Here is an 18,699-nt window from a genome sequence, read left to right as displayed (position 1 = left end):
CTGACTGGCTCTGACGTCTCAGGCGCATCGTGGAGCGACCCTGGATATCCCACTATGGCGGTGTATTTTGTTGATTGCGCCGTGTTTCTTTCGCTCTCATGCTGCTTTGAGATAACTTACGGTGAAAAAGAAAAGAAAGGTAAGTCTACACTCAAATTGGGCTCCGATCAGTGTTAAAACTAACCCAATGAAAAAATGGTATCTCTGGAGCATAGCGTGACCTGCACAGCTCGGGCTTTCGTGTTGCCTTTCGCTGGAGTTTGAATACTGATGCGCGTGTTTGCTGAAAGGAGGATGCCTTTGTCTCGAAGTGCTCTGTCTAACGCAAATTTCAAAGTTCAGACCCATATTTCTAAGGCAGGGGCTCCCCGGACAACTTTTTTTCAGATTTCTATTGGAGTCAACCAATACTACAAAACGCCATTTTTTGGACCGATCAGAGCGCGCGTATTACCTCAATTATTATTATTAACTGAGATGACAAAATTTTGTAATTTTTGGAAAGATTTGATGTCATCAAAGGCGCATTAAGCAATGCATTGTGACGCAATTTAATCGAGTGTAGGGAATTCTAAAGTTGCAGAACTTTCAGCCAAAAAGTAAGCTAGCTCGGTAATGGGACGATCTACCATCCCAGGCTTTTACTTTTTCCTGATACTATGTTGTACATCTGGCAAATATTTCTCTGGAAACATCAACAATGGACAAAGTTGGGTGTTCGTCTCTGAATTTGCCTTCATTGATAATCAAGGAAAGCTGGAATACAAAGTGGAATATTCTGTCACAGGAGAATGCTGTCCCCATCTGGCGTATTATTCTCACGCCTCGTATAAAACTGTTTCAACGAATGATGTCATGGACTGCCAATCCAAGCTTTCTCGCGCTCAGGGAATTGTTAAATTTCAAAATAAATCGGCAGACGAGATTTCGAAAACCTCGACAAACTATTCAACACAATGCCTCCAAAGTATTTACAGAAATCTTCGGAAATGTTCGGGCGTTCTTCACGTTTATTCAACCGACCAATGGTGGTTCTTTGTACTAAGTCACTGTAATAGTTCCCAGGGATTGGACGTCTCTTATGAATTTACATTTACAAACGGTGACTCCTGGGAGAAACATTTATCCGGTGAAGAAACTCACGGCGTTGAGGCTCTAGCAGTGTCATTTGGAGCCACACTTGTCCTATTTTTGATTGGTTTAGTTTTTGCACGAAAGCTTCTTCAACTTGAAAATAAACTACACAAGGCCTTCAAAGTTTTCATGGCTTCTTTAAGTTGTGAGGTAATCGTTCAGCTGTTCACGTGTATCTACTACATACCGTACATTCGAAGTGGAATACAAATTCCCTATTTAAAAAAATGTTGCGGAGTTTCTCCATCTTACGAGTGAAGTCCTCTTTATTCTGCTTCTAGTTTGGTTAGCACATGGGTGGACGATGACAAAAGTTCGCATCAGCAAAGACCTTTATATGTTTTGCTCGCTGCTCGCTTCTACCTACGGAGGTCTGTTCGCGTACAAACAGGCGTCCGTGGACCTTCTGTTTTTCCATTTTGTTCTTGAAAGTCTTGCGGATAAAGGGCTTCAATTTCTACGGATAATCGCCTGGGTTTGTTTTGTTTTTGGGATATATTTGTCCATCCGAAATCATTCCGATAAGAAAAAGTTCTACAGTCATTTTGGAGCTTACTACTCTGTATGGTTTTTACTAGAACCATTATCCTCCATTGTCTTCTCGTTCTTTCTCAGCGGGCCAAGTTCACTAAAAATAATGCGATTATTTCGTATTTCCTGGCTTAATTTGCTGGGGTTTGGTGGCATTTTGCGTCTTATGATGCCAAGTATGGTTGATGTTGTCTTCCCTTATCGCGCCCCTGTTAACGAAGTTGCTACTGTACAGGTTTAAGATTGGAACAATTTTCAGTGAACAGAGCACTTTATCTTTGCCGAGCTAAACAAAGAGGACGATAATTCTGTTGCGGAACACACAATCTTGTAAAGTAAATGACTAAATCTTGCTGTATTACCTCAAGATACATTTGAAATTATGCAGCAAAGTGGGGAATACTTCAACAGAAAACTTTCCTTAGAGCAATTTTCACGGTAATTTTTCTTTGAATAATTTTACTCCAACTAAAATATCCCAGCTTACATGGGTTAGGTAAACTGTTCTTTATTAATTTTTTTTTCAATTAAAATCAGGCTCCGAGCTCGTATGAGCTGATAGAAAGATTGCAGTTTCTTCAAGATTATTTCCCTCTAAATCTCTGTTAGCTCACATAGGCTGGAGACTTACAGGTTAATAAGTTAACGTGAGATAAACATAAGGTGATTTGTAAAGGAGGGGGAGAGCATAGCTCATGTAGCCATCAGGACACTGTGGATTTGTTTCACCCTTCATCCTCTCTTAAGATCTCACTAATTCCAAGAGTGTCTTATTTTTTTATTGGGACCATAGTTAATAGAGGGAACCCAGTCCCCTCTATTAACTATGTTGGGAACGTTTGTGTCGTTATCTGTTAATTGCATATTCTTAATTATTGCTGTTAATCTATTTTTTCAGTAACAATAGCCTGGATATTGCCACCTGTTTCTGACCGAAATCTGTACAAAAAAATTTCAGAAAACGGAATTCAGAGATAACATATGGCACTGAAAATGGAAAATCCTACTTTGAGGGTGGCAAGTTGGAACATAATTTGTACTTAACTTACACGATCTCACATTCAGTTACAAGGATCGTGTTTCGCTAGCCAATGAAAAAGAACCGCGACGTTTTAAGAATTATTTCATAAAATAATAAACTTTAACTGAGATTGAGTTGCAAATAAATCATGAGTGTTTTGTGCTGATACACCTGCAGAGTGATTCAAAATTCTTTACTCAAAGATTAAATCATAGAAAAAAGCGCTTTTTATCCAATATGGGATTGAAGATGAATCAGTTGAGCTCTAACGAAATACGCTTTTTTGTTAAATTCGTGGGACTATTCAAAACTATCCTGATGCGAGTTACAGCGCCAAATAAGTGCAACAAACCGTAAATTTGTTCCTGAATGTTTGCCATATTCTTAAATGAATATTCATCCTTTTCAAAAGTATTGAAATATTTTTGTTGCACCTGAACATAATTTTGGCTTTATTTATTATAAGAACGACTGAAGTAATTAAATACAAACATACCACGCTTCGAAATAAGCCTTACCGTTAATCGTAGTTTATATATCCAATTTGTCACCGAGAACATTCCGACAGAACATGGTTGATTCACTTCAAGACATATGTATCTGCTACATGAAAACTTCCAAGTTGAACGAAAATTATGCTCTGGCTGTCGAACCAGGTTACATTGCAAGACAGATATTTATCCCTCGGATTGAAGACTCACCTGTTGTATTCATTCATTCTCGATGCACAATTAAGGACGGAAATTTTCAGCGCAGAATCACTTGCGGATTTCACGTCTCGAGGAAAACGTTTTTGTTTGGTGTATTCGAAGGTTGCATTTGCCAAGATCCTCGAAATTTAGTACAATGGTGCAGTGAAATCAGCTCTAAAGGTAAGCGGCATGGACGACGTGTTCTTACATGCTGTTAGAAATTGGGGCAAATCTGGTCATTTAGTTTCACCCGCATTGGATGCTTCAAGACGAACCCTGCGGGAAAAATTCCGTTCGGTTTACCCGTTAGAAATGATTGTTTTTATCTATGAAGATTTCGCAGAAGGAAAAGTGTCTGGTAAATTCGTAGTCAAGGGATGTTACGTAATGTATTTCAATTTTGTTTTTCCAACACTAGAGCAAAAGTGTTGGGATTGATATCAACGTTTGTGAATCCTGGAGAACTTTTTTGTAAAAATTGCATATTTAAGAAGTGGACTGTGGTTTAGTGTGCGTGGTCTGTACTCTTATCGACAACGATATTCGTCATCACAGTAGTGAAAATGTTATGGATTCGCGAGGCGCAGCCGAGTGAGCCCGCAAACATTGATAAGTCCCTGAGCTGAGGCAAAAACCTGGGACAAAAGTTATCTTATAGACCATGCTAAACAGAGTTACATGTACCTGATATTTACTGAACTATTCGCATAAATCTCCAATGAAATTATCTGTCTTATGTCACCTTTAGATATAGTTCAACACATTACTAAATACAAGCAGTTGGGCTCCGCACACAGGGATACCATTCGCCATGTCTGTGAACCGACAAGCTGGGCATCAAGACAAACAAATTATCTTTATCATCATGTTGCCAGGTGGATATCGAAATATCAACATTGGTTGACGATAGAACTGAATCAAGATTTTCTTAGAATTGCAAAGGAGAAAATAGAATGTTTACCACGGCTTACCCTTCCGGGCTACATATAATTCGTTCCATGAGCATGGGTTTTATTTTAAGGCTTTTTATTCCGAACTTATACAAACTCGAAGAGAGAAAAAAAAAAAAAACCTCGTTAGTTGTCTTTCATAGTCGAGATTGACCATGTCTTTGTTTGGCAGCGAACGAAACTCATTAGGATGAAGCGTCACTATGACGGTCATCGCTGATTGGGCAGGCAATGCCATCTTTCCTCGTGATTATGGATGCTTCAAGTAGTCGATCGCAGGCTGTCAAAATTTGTTGGAAATGATCCACCTTGCAGATTATGGCCATAGTTCTTCATTTCGAGCGTCCGAGTGATTCTTTCCATTGCTGTAGGATTCAGTTTCCACGCCGGGTTGGAGCCTAGTCTACCTCAAGTTGGCTTGAAGGTTATCGTTGGATCTCTTTTCCAGGTCTCCGCGCCCAAACTTTCCAAAAAGGAAAAACGGTCGTGTCGCAAAACGTACATCAGTTGGGTTTGTTATGAAGCCATGCGAAAAAACTGCTCTGTGTTAAGGCGCAAAAAAGAATAGAATGTCAGTGTAGATCAGCTGCTTTTTAAAACTGTGTTTGGTCTGTTCTTTGTTTTCTTTCCCAGGAGAGTTCGATTCAAACAATTGACGAGCTGCCTGCATGTAATCCAGTTTGACTGAAATAATTGTCTTTGCGATTTTCTTACTGTACTTCCATCTTCACCTTTATCGTTTCTGTTTTCGCAAATTCAAGAAATTCGTCGCTGAATTTAAGCTCAAAGAAGTAGTTGTTCTTTAAATTCCAACGGGCTACTTCTTGGTATAATCGTGACTCTGCCTCTGTTTGGTTTGATTGACAACTAGTCTCACTCAAATCTACCAGTCTCTTTTCGAGAACTTTTTGTATATGAGACAAAATTTCTCTAACTTGGACTGACTTCTTCCATGTTACACTCTCTAGTGGGTCTAGAGATACAATCGTTTGATATTCCCCAAATAAAAACTCCTTCTTTAAGGCATGATAACCACATATCACACCAGAAACCATGTTTCCATCTGATTTAGTGGGAATATCACTTATGAGGATAATGTAGCGTCTATGTTTGGAATTTCGCCTTCTCAAATCCCAAAGAACCTCACTTGGGAGGAAGAGAAGTACCTCTGTTGAAAGTATCGTTGCCTTCACTTGCTGAACGCTAAGATCGCTTAGACGTGCCACAGTCCTGCATTTAGAACCGTTTGTTGCCATGATTCAAGACAAACACGCCGAACATTAAGATAAGGTTCTGCAAGACTAAATTTAATGACGTAATTGCCACACCTTCATGGTTAAAATGCGCTAAATATAAATATAGGAATGAAACAACTCAAATGCAAATTCCGTTCAATTGAAATTCCCATTTGGGCTCCAATTTATCTTCTCCCTGAAGATTATGTTCTTTACAGGAAATAAATAAATAAATAATGTATAAGTAAACTGCGTTAGTTGATCATATCAGAGTAATTGCGGTCAATTATTGACTACTTGGGGCCAATCGATAATTCTTTTGAGGATTTCATCAATTACGCTTTTCATTAAATGGGTAAAACCTTTGTGCGTTGAATGAGCCCGTAAGCAAGTGTGGTTTTGGCGGGCGAGTACTTGGAGAAATTTTGTAGCCACCGTTTTTGAATTTTACAGCAGCGGGAGGCTGGGGAGAGAAATGAATTTTACCAACTCTAACTCAAACAATGGTCAGTCGAATATATGATCGCGAGCTTCTTCACGTGAACTCGCCCTTATAAACCACCTTCACTGCAGGCTCCAAATGTTCTTGAAGTTTGATTGTTCGGGTTCAAGTAGCCTTGGAAACGACTGTGGTCAGTAACAGAGGCTAACGTTTCGAAACCTTAACCAAAAAGACGATTGGTTTTCGACGGAATCTCTTTTAAGTTTTCTCTTCCTTTTAGAAAAAAAGCAATCACAGCAACAACATCAATCAGATGTTACATTATGCAGATGCAGGCAAGGGTTAAAATGCCCCAAAATTTGGAGAGATCTGAGAAGTTAAATAATACTTAAAACTTAATCAATTTAAAAAATACCTTTAAAACGTTCTTTATCCAGTTTTGGTCCTAAGCTGGATCTGTTTCTAAGGTGTGCAGATAGTTCTCTAATCATATCTGGGGAAAGAACTGTCCGCGTGTTTGAACAGCGGACTGTCTTCAAACACGCATAAAAGCTTGTAAACTCCACAAAGTTTCTGTCTATTAAAAAAAGGCTACAACTACAACTTAGTTTGCGTTCCTTTGCATACACTTCTTTGGGCTGCACTTCCGACTTTTGTGTTTTGCACACCCTGCTACATCCCAACCGTGCAGGTAAAGGGAGACCGGAGTCTAATCTGTTTCCCAGTTCGCTCTCGGTCATCCTTGTTACAACGAAAGAAAAGAGATGGAGTGTGTGCAGGTTGGAGCCATGGCTGTCCTTTTCTCTTGCCTTTTTGAGGTATCTTTAGGTGAAGAGACCATGAAAGGTTTGTATTAATGTCTTTTATTTACAAATGTAAGCTAATTATTTCTGCAGTTACTGCAAGTTTCCAACTTGTAACAGCTACGAACCGCATGTTCACTGCGCGCGGCGAGTTTCATTATCAGGTGTTTCGTTAGTTTGAAAGCAGGAGACAGAAACATTTTATGGTGTTCCTAGAGTTCATTTCTTTCCGATACACCGAGTGCTCATTAAAATACAGATACCTGAAGCTCAATTAGACGACATTGCATTGGAAGGGATCATGTAATATTTGTAAAGACAACCTTATGAAATAAAATTTTTTTAACAGTATCTAACACTTCTTTGACTGGGCCTATTTTTTACTCTAATCCAGACAAATTCTCCTGAGAAAAAGAATTTTTCTAAAATGCTCGTTCACTGGGAGACATCCGTGCAAACGCCCACTTTGCCACGAACTTTTCGAAAATGCTGACCAACTGCACTTTGTTTATTTTGGGACCACCTTTTGTTCCACCCACCCCTACTTAAATCCAGGGTTAGTAATAATGCAAACATGGATGTAAGTGGAGCTTAGATGAGGAAGTGAGCAATGGTTATCCATTTGAACACAAATTTTGTGTTGTTTTGATGCAAGTTTTCCTTTGGGTTGAAATTTTTCTTGCCAGTTTATTTGAATTTGGTATTTTGTACACCGCTTTCGTAAATGGCTGCCGGATTGATATTCTTTTGTTTAAATTCAAATTAGCCTCACTAGCCTCGCTTGAGATAATGCATTCTTTTGAATTTTGAACTGGAGAACGAGGCCAGAAAGGCTAATTTGAATTTAAACAAAAGAATATCAATCCGGCAGCCATTTATGAAAGTGGTCAATTGTCTACAATAATGTTTAGAGATCTGGGACCACATACTTGAAGGATCAATTTTAAACTAGTTTTGAATTAAAAACAAAATGGAAAAAATTTGAGACACAACATCTTCTATATGTATGCATCTCAAAGTATTTTTAACCTCAAAAGGCTTTTTTGTTGTCCATGAGTATTGTATCAACAGTGTAATCAAATTTCAATTTCTTACAATCATGTTTTTCATTGATCACCCAAGGATCAGACCCATTGATCTCCCAAAGTGCTGTTACAAAACTGGCAGTTTTTACAGCAGTAACATTTTGTCTGGTGGCACTCATGAAGTGGCATTTTAGTGGAGGAGTGTGCAAAAGCAAGGCGAGATTAGATGGTAAGAGTGTATATAAGCAGGAATAATAAGATTAGATGGTAAGAGTGTATGTAAGCAGGAATAATAATGATGAAAGCATGCACTCTACAGGTTTGTTTTCAACTCTCCACAAATTGAGTTGTTGTAACTCATCATCAAAGGCTTTTTCTCTTGATTTCACAGTGTTTGTGGGCACTCCTTTATTTTGCATCATGAAAACCAAATAAAGAAATGAAATGAAATCTGTCACTGTCACAATCTGCATACCTTTGAGCAGAAATCAGTTATAAAGTTGCATCAAGGTTTTGCTGACTGTGCCATTTTCTTACAGGTAAGACTGTTATTGTAACAGGGGCTAACACTGGAATAGGAAAGGAGACTGCTTTGGACCTAGCCAAGAGGGGTGCAAAAGTCATTTTGGCTTGCCGAGATGAAAAGAGGGCCACAGATGCAGCAAAAGATATTATTGCAGAGACTGGAAGTGATAAAGTCCTTGTTAGAATTGTTGACCTGTCCTCCTTTAAGTCAGTGAGAGCCTTTGCTAAACTCATTAATGAAACAGAAGAAAGACTGGACATTCTTGTGAACAATGCAGGACTTGGAAGAAGTTACACGTTGACTGAGGATGGATATGAAAGTGTTTTCCAAGTAAACTATCTCAGCCATTTTCTTCTGACTCTACTTCTGTTGGACAAAATGAAGAAATCAGCACCAAGTCGCATTATAAATGTCTCATCCCTGGCACATGAGCAAAAGAATGCTGATCTCCAGCTTGATGATTTTAAATTGTCTAAGGAGAACTTTGACGGATTTAGACGCTATGCTCAATCAAAATTGGCCCAGGTGGTGTTCACGAAGGAATTGAGCCGAAGACTGGAAGGTGAGTGAAATATTCTGAAGAAAAGATCACCAACCATTGAAAAATAGAAGTAGTATGTTGCTACAACTTGTTTGATTGAAATGGCTTGTTATCCTTTTCTGCAACATAAAATTCACTTAGTCCAAATATATTATATTTTGATCAATAACAACATTTTTAATCCTGAGATGTACTGGTAGATGTTACTGAGAGTAACAAGGATGTGATTTGATGTATATTAGCCACAGCAGCTGATAAATTAGTTTTATGTCTCCATTTAGGAACTGGAGTGACAGTTTATGCTCTTCATCCTGGTGTTGTCACATCAGACATTTGGCGAAACTGGAAGACTTTGAAGAAACCATATATCAGACCATTTGTGATGCTGGTGATGTTTCTGTTCTTCAAAGACTGCAAGCAAGGGGCACAGACTACCATCTACTGTTCAGTGGCAGAAGAGCTGGAAGGTGTCTCAGGCCTTTATTACAGTGATTGCAAAGTCAAGGAAGGCAATAAACTGGCAAAAGATCCTGGTTTGGCAAAGAAGCTGTGGGATGCAAGTGAGAGGATCACTGAAGAAAGCTGGAGAGATTAACATTTTGATGAACATTTTTGTAGCTAATTTTTGATCCATTTCTATAGTTACATTTATTGAGATGTGTATTGTAGTACAGGTAATGTGGGGGTGTTGTTTGCTTGCCCTACACAGTCTATAGGGAAATGCTAATTGTAGAGGATGACAAGAATTTATGGATGTCTTTATCATTAAATTTAGAAAAAAAATATGGATGTCTTTATCATTAAATTTAGAAAAAAAATGGCTGGTTGAGGTTAAATCTGTACCCAACTCTAGTGCAAGATAACTAAAGAGATGGCTTGGGAGTCCTTGGAGAATCTCTTCAAGCAATTGTCTCTGTGTTTGAACTTATTTAAGAGACAGCATCTGTCTTCAATAAAAGATTGTGAACATTTGAAATTTCCTCAATTTAAAAAAAGTGGTTACAAGTAGAACATTAGTCAGCAACCCTTTGAATAAATTTGTCAGGGCTGCAATTACGATTTCTTTGTTCTTCACACCCTGGCACATCCCTACTCAGGGCGTGTCTATCAATACCGCGTAGGCTAAAAAGGACCGGAGACTAATCCATTTCCAGACCGTTTTCGGTCATCCCTGCCGGTGGAAGTGAAAGCGGAAGTCAAGAGATGGAGCGCGTGCAGGGTTGAGATGTTGATCTCCTTTTCTCTTGTTTTGAGGTATCTTTGAAGAGACCATGCCTGGTTTGTATTTATGTCTGTTATTCACAGATGTACTTCGATTATTTCTGGAGTTACTTAAAGTCTCTAACTTGTGACTTGTAACACTGCGAACCACGTGTTGACCTGCGCGCGGCAAGTTTCGTTATCGAATTATCGGTATAAGCTGTTTCGTTAGTTAGAAAGTAGGAGATGGAATCCTGTTGTGATGTTCTGTGAGTTCATTTCTTTCCGAGACATCAAGTGCTCACTAAATCATAAATACCTAGAGCTCAATTAGACGACTTTTGCATTGGGAGGGGTTATGCATATAATTATGTAATATTTGTAAAGACAACCATAGGAAATAGTTTTTCAACAGTACTAAATGTAAATAATGCTTCATTGACTGGGATTATTTTTTACTCTAATCCAGACAAATTCTTCTGAGAAAAAGAACTTGTTTCGAACGCTCGTTCATTGGGAGACATCAAGTTCCAGGGTTAGCAATAGTGCAAACATGGATGCAAGTGGATATTTTAAATATGGGAAGCAAGCAAGGAGTTTTACTTGAACAAAAAGTTTTTGTTGTTTTGATGCAAATTTTTCCTTTGGGTTGAAAATTTTCCAACCAGACTATTTAAATCTTATATTTCATTGTGTATGATTATGTTCAGAGATCTGGGACCACATACATGAAGGATCAAACTGTAACCGTTTTCAATTAAAAAAATTAAAATTTGAGATACAACATATCTAAACGTTTTCATCTCCAGGTATTTTAAATCTCTAAAGGCTTTTATGTTCAAATTTCATATTTCTTAAAATGTTGTTTTTCATTGATCATGCAAGGAGACCCAATGATTGGCCAAAGTATTGCTACAAAGCTGGTAGCTTACACAGCAGTAACAGTTTGTCTAGTAGCGCTCATTAAGTGGCATTTTGGTGGAGGAGTGTGCAAAAGCAAGGCAAGATTAGATGGTAAGAGTGTATATAAGCAGACATAATAATGATTAAGACATACACTATGCAGGTTTATTTTTAACTCTCCACACATTGAGTTGTTGTAGATCATCATTAATAAGTCTCTTTCACTTGATTTCATGATGACTGTGTTTGTACGTTCTTTTTAATTTGCATCATTAAAACCAAACAAAAAATAAAATGAAATATGTCACTGCTTAACATAATCTGCAAACCTTTGCACAGAGATCAGTTACAAAGTTGCATCAAGGTTTTGCTGACTGTGCCATTTTCTTATAGGTAAGACTGTTATTGTAACAGGGGCTAACACTGGAATAGGAAAGGAGACTGCTTTGGACCTAGCCAAGAGGGGTGCAAAAGTCATTTTGGCTTGCCGAGATGAAAAGAGGGCCACAGATGCAGCAAAAGACATTATTGCAGAAACTGGAAGTGATAAAGTCCTTGTTAGAATTGTTGACCTGTCCTCCTTTAAGTCAGTGAGAGCCTTTGCTAAACTCATTAATGAAACAGAAGAAAGACTGGACATTCTTGTGAACAATGCAGGAGTTGGGGAATACTACAGGTTGACTAAGGATGGATATGAAAGTATTTTCCAAGTAAACTATCTCAGCCATTTTCTTCTGACTCTACTTCTGTTGGAAAAAATGAAGAAATCAGCACCAAGTCGCATTATCAATGTCTCATCCATGGCACATGAAGAAATGAATGCTGATCTCCAGCTTGATGATTTTAAATTGTCCAAGGAGAACTTTGATCCATTTCAACGCTACGCTCAATCAAAGTTGGCACAGGTGGTGTTCACAAAAGAATTAAGCCGAAGACTGGAAGGTGAGTGAAATGTTGTGGGGAACAGATCACCAACCATCAAAAAATAGAAATAGTATGTTGCTACCACATGTTTGATTGTAATGACTTGCTATCCTTTTCTACAACATAAAATTCACTTTAAGTGCAAGTATATTATATTTTAATCAGTAACAAAAACTATATTCTCAAGTTTTACTGGCAGATGTTAATGAGAGTAACAAGGATGTGATTTGATGTATATTAGCCACAGCAGCTGAGTTTCTTTTATAACTTAGTTTTATGTCTCCATTTAGGAACTGGAGTGACAGTTTATGCTCTTCATCCTGGTGTTGTCTCATCAGACATTTGGCGAAACTTGGAGATTTTGAAGAAACCATATATCAGACCATTTGTAATGCTGGTGATGTTTCTGTTCTTCAAAGACTGCAAGCAAGGGGCACAGACTACCATCTACTGTTCAGTGGCCGAAGAGCTGGAAGGTGTCTCGGGCCTTTATTACAGTGATTGCAAAGTCAAGGAGAGCAATAAATTGGCAAAAGATCCTGGTTTGGCAAAGAAGCTGTGGGATGCAAGTGAGAGGATCACTGGAGAAAGTTGGAGAGATTAAGAATTTGATGATGAACATTTTTGTAACTTGTTTTTTGGTACATTTCTGTTGTTACATTTATGGAGATGTATACAGTGTGGTGTCAGTAGAAGTGTTACATGCTATAGGCAATCTATAAGTAAATGCCATTTACTGGTAGAGAGGATGATAAGAATTTATGTCTTTAGTCTTTATATATTTTGTACTATTTACAAATAATTATTTCTACATTAAAGTACATTAACAAGGAGAGACATAGGCAAATTGAATTACACAAGTAGTGAAAAGCAAAATGTGCGCAGTGACCAAAGTAGCTTAAGCTTTCGAGTTGATCACTGCCACATTCAATTAATTGGCATGAACATGTACATTATAGGCATTTACATGACAGTAAAAACAAAAGCAAACTACACTCAGGAAACAAATTGAGTATTTAAAAGATACATTTTGTATTGCTTGTAGAAACAATAACAATTATTATGGATGTCTTTATCACTAAATTTGGAGAAAAACTTAGCTGGTTGGGGTTGAATTTGTACCCATCTCTTACCTTGTTTGGTGGCTGTAGTGTATTGCATTACTACTATTTGGGCATTTCTCAATTATGCTTTCATTAAATCTACTGTCCTTGTATTTAGAGTAAAATTAGCACCAGTAATTGTTAGTATTGTATGGTAAAAAAGCTATCTTGATCATTGAGTTATAGACAGTTAAATCAGAGCAATGAGAGAAGTCACGACCTATGAATATTTTACTGTGGCCCATACCCTATCAGGTCAAGTAAAGGAGTGTCCCTTAAACTTGTTTCAAGTGGAGAGTAAAAAAAAGGGGAACCAAAGAGAAGTGGTGTCCTGGAAGCAACAGCTTATCTCAATTTTGGCCAAAAAATCCTTGAGATTGCAGGGCATCACTTTATTTTACTCTTGCTAAACAACTTGAGAACGTCTGTATTTATGAGTGTTTTGAGGCGTGACCCCTCTCATTCCCAGGGCCTAACGATTCTGACTGGATCTGACGTCGAGGGCGCATCGTGGAGCGACCCTGGATATCCCACTATGGCGGTGTATTTTGTTGATTGCGCCGTGTTTCTTTCGCTCTCATGCTGCTTTGAGATAACTTACGGTGAAAAAGTAAAGAAAGGTTAGTCTACACTCAAATTGTGCTCCAATCAGTGTTAAAACTAACCCAATGAAAAAATGGTATCTCTGGAGCATAGCGTGACCTGCACAGCTCGGGCTTTCGCGTCGCCTTTCGCTGGAGTTTGAATACTGATGCGCGTGTTTGCTGAAAGGAGGATGCCTTTGTCTCGAAGTGCTCTGTCTAACGCAAATTTCAACTGGACATATATTGTCTGCCAAAACACAAACCACTTTTTGGCATTCACCGAGTCAGTCTCTAGATTTCTGTAGCAAACTCTTACCGTATCTCAGATATCGGTCAAATGAAAACTCGTTGACCTCGATCTTTATTAATTTAATCGAAGAAAAAGGAAAAATCGAGTACTCTCCAATTTTATCATTAAGTCCATCGGCTCTCTGTTTTTCCGTTAAGTGTGAGAATCTTTGTATGGTGCAAAACCAATACAATGACGGTAAGTATTGATAATGTGTTTCGAATCACAGAAGGCGAGCTTCTTAACGCCGAAAGTATTTCTACAAGATTGTTATTTGTCACAGCGTCAACAGTCTGTCTGGCGGTGATTATTAAGTGGTACTTTGGTGGAGGAGTGTGCAGAAGCAAGGCAAGATGAGATGGTAAGAGTACATGGTGGAAAAAAATTATTAATTTGCCTAGCACTGATTATGATGGCCATTTGGGGTGGAGGTTATAATTATTTACTAATCCTTGAGTAAATCCCGCACTAATGTTTGACAAAGGCTTCATAAGTGCATGCTGCCATGTGTAAGTATTTCATCATAAGTGTCACGGGAAATTTTTCCTCTGTCTCGATCTGACTGGATGTAGCTATACAGTTTCGAAGTCAATTGGTGGTCAAAATGACAAGCCCTATTGTGGCTGTTTGATGGCTGGTGGCAATTTATGAGCTTGGCAATATTTTTCTTGGTTTAGAAACTCAATTTTATGCTAACTCTGCCTTTTTTAGGTAAGACTGTTATTGTAACAGGGGCTAACACTGGAATAGGAAAGGAGTCTGCTTTGGACCTAGCTAAGAGGGGTGCCAAAGTCATTTTGGCCTGTCGAGATGAACAGAGAGCCACAGATGCAGCAAGGGACATTATTGCTGAGACTGGAAGTGATAAAGTCCTTGTTAGAATTTTAGATCTGAATTCCTTTGAGTCTGTGAGAGCCTTTGCTAAGCTCATCAGTGAAACAGAAGAAACACTGGACATTCTTGTGAACAATGCAGGTGAGTGAGTAAGAGTAAGAGACTGGCAACCCAAAAATTGTAATATGAAAACAAAAATTCAAAGGCAAACTCTTTGTTTAAAAAGTAACACTGCCTGGTTAGCTCATGTTGTAGAGTACCAGACTGCCATGTGGGAGATGAAGCCCCAGACCAGACCAACACTCAGGGTCTTAAAATAACTGAGGAGAATGTGTTGCCTTTGCTATGACATCTGCAAATGGTTGGACTGATATTCTAGTCTTCTTGGACAAGGCCAAAAAACTGTAGGCCCTGTTTCCTTCATCTTCTCTGTGCTGGTTAGGAGGGGACGTTAAAGAACCCACACACTTATCACATAGAGTAGGGAATGTAGCTCCCAGTGTTGTGGTCTGGCCTTGATTCTGATAATAAGGAATCCACTGCAATTGGCTCGGCTGAAGTGGTCTCTCTACCTAAGAAATTAGGTGAAGCTAAATAAATAAATTATAAGCTGATGAAAATCACTTACTCATTACTCCATAAGAATACATGGCTAACATCTTATTTCTCTCTCTAGTATTATGAGAATAAAGGAAGCAGTTGCTAACATGACAAACTCTTGATTGTAAAACAAATTCTCCCTGTTGGTACTATAAATATTTAAAGAATAGTATGGAGAATATATGTGCACCTATTATTTTACAGGGATTGGACTGGGAGCCCCATATAGGCTGACCAAGGATGGATATGAAAGTGTTTTTCAAGTAAACTATCTCAGCCATTTTCTTCTGACTCTACTTCTGTTGGACAAAATGAAGAAATCAGCACCAAGTCGCATTGTAAATGTTTCATCCCTGGCACACGAACAAAAGATTGCTGCTCTCCAGCTTGAGGATTTTAAACTTTCCAAGGAGAAGTTCGATAGTGGATTTGCACGTTATGCTCAATCAAAGTTGGCTCAAGTGGTGTTCACAAAGGAACTGAGTCGAAGACTGGAGGGTGAGTAAAATGTTTGGGTGTGGTCAGAACAATCAGGTCCAATATTATTGCAACATAGAATAGTCCTTTTCCAGACAGTTTGTGTATCAGTAAATTTGGTCTTAAAAATCTCATTGATTTTGGATTTGAGAACAATTATGGCAGACAGTCAACTGGCTGAACATTAAACTTAGAGCCTGGATTCAATCTGACGTGTCTGAAGTTAAAACAGTACTGTACATTGATGTAGCTAGCTTTTTATTTTTCTGGGCTCAGAGGAAGCCAGAAATCCTTCCCTGTCTTAAAGACCTGTATGGCTTTGAAATTCATGATGTAATGGTTACTCTTATGTGCACTTCTTTTGCAGAAACTAGCAAAGACAGAGCACCTTTCATAAGTTTTAAAATATATGGCAGTAAAATCAAGAAACAGAAAACACACACACAGACTCATATGTGGTGAAATTATATATGATCCATATTTGAATGAAAGTGAACTCTATAAATTGTAGTGTAAAGTTAATGTAAGGGTTCCACTTAAAGTCTCGGAAGAGAATTGAATAGATTTGAATGGTGGTAAAGCAAGTCACATGCAGATTGTTACTATGGGAACTTATAATAATTAAGTTTGTTTTCAATTGTCACTAAGGATCAGAATGAGGTATCAAGATGCCTCCTATTTATGATTCTTCTCTTGTTTTAGGAACTGGAGTAACAGTGTACGCCCTTCATCCTGGTGGTGTCAATTCAGACATTTGGCGAAACTATAATTTTCTGGAGAATCCATTCATTAAACCATTTGTAATGCTGATTGCATATTTGTTCTTGAAAGATTGCAAGCAAGGAGCTCAGACATCAATCTACTGTTCAGTAGCAGAAGAGCTGGAAGGTGTCTCCGGTCTTTACTACAGTGATTGTCAAGTCAGAGAAGGCAATAAACTGGCCAAAGATCCTGGTTTGGCAAAGAAGTTGTGGGAAGTTAGTGAGAGGATCACTGGACAAAGCTGGAAATATTAGACATTCTAGTTTGTGCATGTACATTTTTATGGACCATTACTAGCAACCAGGCTCTCATTAGATATGGCACTGTTAAACAAGCAGCAAAGCTGTGAGAGGTCTCTGATGGCATGTTGACCTTTCATGCTTCGGGTCAGAACCTTTGCTGATTCTCCAGTGCCAATCACAGCTTGCTTACAATTAAGCCATTACTGAGTAACATGCTTTTTCTTTCATGTCTCCAATGCATTATCCCTCAAGTAGGTTATAGGGATAGGCATTGCATATCTTAGGAAGAAGAAAGCGAGCAAGCGCCTTTATGCTCTTAGGATGCTTGGGAAGGCAGGAGTCCCCCGGACTGATTTAGTGCTTATTTATTGCTCCCTAATACGGTCGGTCTTGGAGTACGCACCCCCTGCCTGGGCATATCTTCCTGAGCACCTTAACGAGCTCGTCTAGTCAGTACAACGGAAAGCACTTAGGATAATCTTCCCCTGTCTTGACTATGGATCTGGCCTTAGTGTGAGGCTCGGCTGTAACCCCTCGTGGTTCGCAGAGCTGAACTGTGTTCCAGGTTCATGACTGGGGCGAGGAGGACTGAACCTATAAGTTCCATCCTTCCTTGCACCACAGAGGTGCATCATGGTTATTCTTTGCGAGCCAGTAGTGTTCGAGTAGATCGGCATAGAGGGGCCACAGACAGACTTAATAATTTTGTTACTGTTCGATATCAATAAGATGTATATTTAATGTTGTACCTATGTAATACTGACCCATACTGCAATTCAGCCTTAGCTGCAAGAGTATGCAATTAAACGATCATCAATCAATCAATCAATCAATCAATCAACCTGACTAGACATAGAGCTATGTAAGGTTTACTGTAATTATTACCTTATATTTAACTTATTTAAGTTAAACAACTTTGGCAAATTTTTGTTAGGGGCCTTCTTGAAAGAAAACTGTTTCATCAATTCTGTTCCCAGCTGTGGCCTGCATTAAGCATTCACTCTGAAAGCTGCCGCATGTTATTTCAGACTTTAATTGAGTTTGGAGTGAGATTGAGAACTGAGAACCAAACACTTCGTCCTGAACGAAAGCAGGAGAGCACTTCGGAAAGTTATCGCCATTAAACAACACGAACAACAACAACTCGGTGAAAAAATAACATCTCAGTTCTCACCCGAGGCAGCATCCCAAATCCGCTCCCAAAGATATCTGGCATACAACACCGCCAGAAATCTACATAGCAAAATGTTCTTTAAACTATTGGACAACCTCAGAAACGATAACACCAGTAACTCCACCTCAGAAGATAACCCACCCGACCAAATAAACAGAACTTCCAACTGCGAAAACATCGTTGACACAAACAACGCTCATTCCCCAAACGAAACAAAGCTAGTCACCGACCTCACATGTAACCTTAACGCTCAAGAAATCAACCTCTTATCCAAAGGCCCCAAGTTCAGCCACTCTCCTGAAGTAAATGAACAGAATCACGGGTATCAATATTGTATCCTGCCGACTAGCCAACCAAATACGATGGAAACACTACCGCGAGTCAAACCCCCAAGAGTCAGATTTTCTTACCTATCTACAAACCCGACACATCTACAGACCCCAGTCTAACAACGAACTTGAAAACAAGCTGCAGAGAATTCATCATAAACACCACCTCACTCTCAAAGCACTACAACCTCAAAAGAAATGGTCGAACATCGATGGCACAGACAGGAAAACTATTGAAGAACTCAGAGAGAAGAACTACGTATGCCTTCCCAGCGATAAAGGCACCGAGTTCTGCGTCATACAACAAGACACGTACACCCAAGTCACCCTTGATCACCTCAGTGATGCCAACACCTACCAAAAAGTACCCCGCGTGTC

The 18,699-nt window shown here is 38.9% G+C and overlaps 3 protein-coding genes and 1 pseudogene across 7 annotated transcripts; all 4 read left to right on the top strand.

Moving 5' to 3' along the window:
- Positions 1–39: 39 nt before the first annotated feature.
- On the top strand, positions 40–9,685 carry LOC148729587 (retinol dehydrogenase 12-like). Of its 2 annotated transcripts, none has more exons than XM_088762992.1 (4): positions 40–139; positions 7,931–8,062; positions 8,373–8,921; positions 9,182–9,685. In XM_088762992.1, exons 1-4 carry the CDS (start codon positions 55–57, stop codon positions 9,493–9,495), a joined length of 1,080 nt encoding a protein of 359 aa, XP_088619118.1. In that variant the 5' UTR covers positions 40–54; the 3' UTR covers positions 9,496–9,685. The 2 variants fall into 2 exon arrangements, with proteins under 2 accessions (XP_088619118.1, XP_088619117.1); XM_088762991.1 differs by lacking the exon at positions 40–139 and adding an exon at positions 6,717–6,851.
- LOC148729588 (uncharacterized) lies at positions 556–4,518 on the top strand. The gene is made up of 2 exons (XM_088762998.1): positions 556–3,558; positions 4,127–4,518. Exons 1-2 carry the CDS (start codon positions 3,258–3,260, stop codon positions 4,366–4,368), a joined length of 543 nt encoding a protein of 180 aa, XP_088619124.1. The 5' UTR covers positions 556–3,257; the 3' UTR covers positions 4,369–4,518.
- A 355-nt stretch (positions 9,686–10,040) lies between the features above and the next one.
- LOC111347408 (retinol dehydrogenase 12) lies at positions 10,041–13,168 on the top strand. 3 transcript variants are annotated; one of them, XM_088762997.1, is made up of 4 exons: positions 10,041–10,154; positions 10,986–11,114; positions 11,397–11,945; positions 12,218–13,168. In XM_088762997.1, the coding sequence occupies exons 2-4, from the start codon at positions 10,994–10,996 to the stop codon at positions 12,529–12,531; spliced, it is 984 nt and encodes a 327-aa protein (XP_088619123.1). In that variant the 5' UTR covers positions 10,041–10,154; positions 10,986–10,993; the 3' UTR covers positions 12,532–13,168. The 3 variants fall into 3 exon arrangements, with proteins under 3 accessions (XP_088619123.1, XP_088619121.1, XP_088619122.1); XM_088762995.1 differs by having other exon boundaries at positions 10,045–10,178; XM_088762996.1 differs by lacking the exon at positions 10,041–10,154 and having other exon boundaries at positions 10,203–11,114.
- Positions 13,169–13,314: 146 nt separating this feature from the next.
- Positions 13,315–17,643, top strand: LOC111347418 (retinol dehydrogenase 12-like; annotated as a pseudogene). The gene is made up of 5 exons (XR_016002417.1): positions 13,315–13,650; positions 14,133–14,264; positions 14,615–14,878; positions 15,542–15,835; positions 16,517–17,643. The product of XR_016002417.1 is annotated as a retinol dehydrogenase 12-like (transcript).
- Positions 17,644–18,699: the final 1,056 nt, after the last annotated feature.

The sequence above is a fragment of the Stylophora pistillata genome, chromosome 6 (assembly GCF_964205215.1).
Source record: "Stylophora pistillata chromosome 6, jaStyPist1.2, whole genome shotgun sequence".
NCBI lineage: Eukaryota > Metazoa > Cnidaria > Anthozoa > Scleractinia > Pocilloporidae > Stylophora > Stylophora pistillata.
This window is presented reverse-complemented; position numbering and strand designations above follow the sequence as displayed.

What these genes read in the sequence shown, in the direction of transcription:
- LOC148729587 (XM_088762992.1), top strand. Translation starts at nt 55, where the DNA reads ATGGCGGTGTATTTTGTTGATTGCGCCGTGTTTCTTTCGCTCTCATGC. An exon ending in CGGTGAAAAAGAAAAGAAAG is followed by an intron (nt 140 to 7,930) that starts GTAAGTCTACAC and finishes TGATCACCCAAG; the next exon opens with GATCAGACCCATTGATCTCC. An exon ending in ATTGAGCCGAAGACTGGAAG is followed by an intron (nt 8,922 to 9,181) that starts GTGAGTGAAATA and finishes GTCTCCATTTAG; the next exon opens with GAACTGGAGTGACAGTTTAT.
- LOC148729588 (XM_088762998.1), top strand. Translation starts at nt 3,258, where the DNA reads ATGGTTGATTCACTTCAAGACATATGTATCTGCTACATGAAAACTTCC. An exon ending in CAGTGAAATCAGCTCTAAAG is followed by an intron (nt 3,559 to 4,126) that starts GTAAGCGGCATG and finishes TGTCACCTTTAG; the next exon opens with ATATAGTTCAACACATTACT.
- LOC111347408 (XM_088762995.1), top strand. An exon ending in AAGCAAGGCAAGATTAGATG is followed by an intron (nt 11,115 to 11,396) that starts GTAAGAGTGTAT and finishes ATTTTCTTATAG; the next exon opens with GTAAGACTGTTATTGTAACA. An exon ending in ATTAAGCCGAAGACTGGAAG is followed by an intron (nt 11,946 to 12,217) that starts GTGAGTGAAATG and finishes GTCTCCATTTAG; the next exon opens with GAACTGGAGTGACAGTTTAT.